Source organism: Priapulus caudatus, unplaced genomic scaffold (assembly GCF_000485595.1).
Source record: "Priapulus caudatus unplaced genomic scaffold, Priapulus_caudatus-5.0.1 Scaffold2006, whole genome shotgun sequence".
Taxonomy (NCBI): domain Eukaryota; kingdom Metazoa; phylum Priapulida; class Priapulimorpha; order Priapulimorphida; family Priapulidae; genus Priapulus; species Priapulus caudatus.
In genome coordinates this window covers 7,206-11,519 of record NW_014579067.1, presented here as the reverse complement: position 1 = coordinate 11,519, position 4,314 = coordinate 7,206, and the positions used below count along the sequence as shown (strand labels likewise).

Genomic DNA, 4,314 nt, shown 5'->3' with positions numbered 1-4,314 from the left:
TTTTTTGTGGTGAGCTACAGTGTCATTGACACTTTCATTATTTTTCAGATCCCTTGGAAAAGAAGACATACTTGACTATGTCAATGCTAACTTAAAGGCTCCCAGGATTGTCCTTTCGGCCTCAGGGGGTAAATAATACTAATATACTTACTAATGTTAATAAAAATTCTTATATCCAATTATATTGAATGTGAGGCAGTAGAGGACAAAGAGAACAAACTAGTTTATATATCTTAAACAATGTATAATACTATTTATATACAATTGCCTTGTCAATTAATTACATTGTAATTGTCGTATGTAATCCATGTTACTCTATTTGTTCAAGATGAAGAAGAAAAGTAATTATAACTTGTATTGGGCTGTGGCAGGCCCGTAGCCAGGGGGGGTTTGGGGGGGTTGCACCCCCAAAAAAAACAAAAAAAAAACTTCCATTTGAAAATTTGCAAGAATTTCACCTCAGGTATGCACCAGATCGCTTCATTTTAGTGTAATAATTGCAAAATCTCCATCGTGCGGGAGGGGGACACCCCACTCCCACACCCTCCCACCGCTCGGTCGCTTCGCGCCCTCACAAATTGCCAACATTTAAAAACGAACCCCCCCCCCCAATATAAAGCTGGCTACGGGCCTGCTGTGGGACATACTGTGGAAAGTTTGATTAACGAAGACTCGTAAATCAATATTTGCATACTCTGTCAAACTACCTAAAGTTTACTTATCTTATGCCAATCACAGAGTGCATGGTTCTTACCATGTCTGCTATGGAGGTCAAATCTTTTAATTTTTTAGGACAAGGCAAGTGTTGCCGTCCATCGCATTAGAAATTTTAGGGAACCACTGCAATATTTCCCTCAAAGGAGGGACTCTTGGGCAACGTACCTTTCATCAACACTGTTATGCTAGACGGGAAGAGATGCATACGCAACATGGAAATACACTGTAATTGGCTTGAACTTGATTTTAAGTTTATTACATTTTCACAAGCGTCATATGGCATTACGAATATTTTATTGACTCGCATGTGGTATGAAGATGTTTCTGCTCTGTATTTCAGGTGTGGATCATGACCAGCTGGTGCGTGCTGCAGAGAAGAGTGTGGGAAGTATGAAAGCTACATACGAGGGCACGGAGATACCTGTTTTGACTCCCTGCAGGTTCACCGGTAGTGAGGTGGGGCCAAATCAGATTGATGACCACTTTTGCTGCTCTCATGACTAGTTTATAAATAAACCAGATAATAAGTCATTCTTCAGAAAGCTAGGTTTTCAGTGTTTAATCTTGTTAGTAAGTTTTGTATGCGTCAGTATTACTCAATAATAATAATAAACATTAAATTAAAAATGTATTTTATTTAAGAAGAGGGTAGGGTAAAGGATGCACATAATAGTAATATCAAATCAAGATGGCTCAGCCTGTGCCTGTTTTATTTTAATTTCATGTTGTAGCAGAAGGTACCCACTTTCTTAGAAATTATGTGATTTCTAACTAGCGTATTCCTTAGTAATGACCACAATGCATTAAACGTTCCAGACAATGTTTCAGAATAATCTACTTCTTTCTTAATCTTCCACTACTTCAACAATCTACTATCAACGTACTTCTACAACTACTTCTGCCCTGTATATGGCTATATTCTAGTTAATAAATGTTTGCATAGGTTTTGCCAGCAACATACTTTGTGTTTCACAGCTCGTGCAACCATTACGGTACCACTATAAAATAATATTGTAGTGTTGTGTAATAAAAGTGTTTTGATGCCTGTTGTGTTTTAAATATAATATATCATGTGATTATTAATAATATGTTTTTTTAGATACGCCATCGTGATGACAGTATGCCATTTGCCCATGTTGCCCTAGCGATAGAGGGCGCTGGATGGGACAGCCCAGACCACATGCCTCTTCTCCTAGCTAACATGGTATGTGGGTCAAAGGAATTAGCAGAAATATGTCTACTAGGACAATTTAGCAAGTTATACTGTTTTCACTCACAATCACATTGCCAATAGACCCAGTTGGGTGTTTTTATTCCTAAACAGTTTTAAAAAGAAAAAACTTTATTTTATTACTTGTGGCTACTTGAAATTGCATAAATTGTTTACATGGAATAATTACACAAATTTTCTATTAATTATAATTACTGTATATAACTATGTAATTGTGCATGTGCCTAAAACTACAATAAAGCGCTATTGAGCGTAGAGTGAATTTGATAATGCACATATTGCTATTACCTCCTTGAATATTTAATTTTTAATGGAGAGGTTAGAAATGTTCAAGGGATGATGATTGAAGAAGACATCCTATTCTAAATTCACCTGGTTTTTATGTGGTATATATTCCTAAATATGTATTAATGTGCATTGGAAATTGGTTTGTTTTTGCTGCTATCAAGGTAGTCATTTTCTTCACGTACATTTTTTCCGTAATAGTAATGTCATAAAATTATTGGCTATTTCAGTTAGTGGGAAACTGGGATAAGACTCATTGTGGTGACGGGGTAAGTTCAAACTTTCATGATGTATCAGTTGCATGATGGTAAATGTATAATTACTGTAAATTAATCCCTATTCGTTATTGACTACTCGAACAACAAAATAAGCACTGTTAGTTGTTGCGCTAGCAACAGATATTTTGCCAATAAATTTGATGTCAAGTGAATGATCTCTCAAAAACGTCCAAAATCATAAAACGTAGTAGTTGAATATATGATTTCACCAATTAGCAGAAAGGCTACTTATTACAACAGTTACAAAGGATTTATGCTGTTACGCTATATAAATAAGCAAATAATGCAATCAGCAACTAACACAAGCAAATCGGAAGCAAAGTGCATCTGATTCTGTGGCGTAAGACGTTTTTAGTCTGGAACTGCACCTCTATTACGTTATGCAAGTTAGCATTAACAAAGTGTGGAGACAGTGTCTCATGAACAATTTCCTTCAACAAGTAAGCAATGACAAGCAATCAACAAAGAAATTTCAGTTGTTGCACATGTTGGTGAAAGTAACGATGTACGAGTGTTCTAAGACAAGTATCGCAATGGTCGGACAAATTGTTTAAAATCCATACTTTGTTTTATTACTATACTACTTCTCCTTATGCCATAACTGCCTGACAGTCCATGAAACACATTTCACTATTTCAAGAAAATAACTTGTATTGAATACCTGGCATTTTAGTAGCATACACTCTCCCTCACTCCCTCTCTGTCTCGCTCTCTCTCGCTCTCTCGCTCTCTCTTTCTCTCGGTCTCTCTCTCTCTTTGTCTCTATCTCTATCTTTATCTATCTCTCTCTCTCGCTCTGGTATTTGTGACAGCTTTGTTGGTTTACATAACAGGCCGTTTCCAGCAAACTTGCTCAGGCAGCTTTCGATGGGAGTCTCTGTGAAGGCTTCCAGAGTTTCTACAATTCGTATTCAAACACTGCTCTCTGGGGATGCTACTTCGTTGCTCACAAACTCTCACTGGAAGATTTCATATACAACATTCAGAGTGAATGGTAGGTGGCACCATGTTATTTTGTCATGTGGTTTACATTTTTTGCTATTGTTATAATATTACATAGACTTGCCAATTCTCACTGATTCGATTACAGTGTGGTCCCATTATAACGTGATCGTTGAGGTTCATGAAATGTCATCGCGAAAAAAGCAGGGTCGCGCTAAATCTGGGTGCAAGAAAATCGGTGTATAAACTGACCCTAAGCACTCAGTCGCAGTGAGTTGCAATGCGCCGCATCGCATCGCATTCAATCGCAATCAAAAAAAAGGTACAATGACTCATCGCGTTATATCCGAATTCGCATTAAATTGGGGCGCATAAAATCAGGGCTTCGCTGTACTATATTTTTCACTGCTACTATGGACTGGAATAAACAGATAAAACATAGAATATACACGTAAATTATGCAAAACGCACAGAGAGCCACAGAAATATTACGGACCAAATTAGCAGCTAATTACAGTCCATTGCAAAATACACGTACTAACCACGAACTGCTAACGGTCTGCCTGTTAACAATGTTCTAATCTCAAGCCTGCTGATTACTATGTTAAAGCGATTATTGCGAGAATTTTCCAGTGTTTTCACCACTTTCATGACACCTACCGTTATTGTTCGAGTAACAGCAATTGTCTAGAGTAACAATAAAATGTCTTAGAACCTTCGTATTCACCAAAAACTGCCAGTTTCGAACTACTGGTTTCGAACTAGTTTTGTAAACATTTGTTTTCTGTTATCTTGAACGAGGCGGAAGTGTGGATTAGCTTGTGGCGCCACCGCTTATCTGCCATAGGCAAAGCATGGCTC

General features: G+C 37.5%; 1 protein-coding gene across 1 annotated transcript in view; it reads left to right on the top strand.

The window, feature by feature from the left end:
* LOC106818067 (cytochrome b-c1 complex subunit 1, mitochondrial-like) overlaps positions 1–4,314 on the top strand; it is a 15,361-nt gene that overhangs the window by 6,223 nt on the left and 4,824 nt on the right. Inside the window, exons 7-11 of the mRNA XM_014822789.1 lie at positions 49–128; positions 1,058–1,173; positions 1,817–1,921; positions 2,464–2,502; positions 3,345–3,505. Coding sequence (XP_014678275.1) covers positions 49–128; positions 1,058–1,173; positions 1,817–1,921; positions 2,464–2,502; positions 3,345–3,505 — 501 coding nt within the window. The remainder of the gene's footprint in view (positions 1–48; positions 129–1,057; positions 1,174–1,816; positions 1,922–2,463; positions 2,503–3,344; positions 3,506–4,314) is intronic.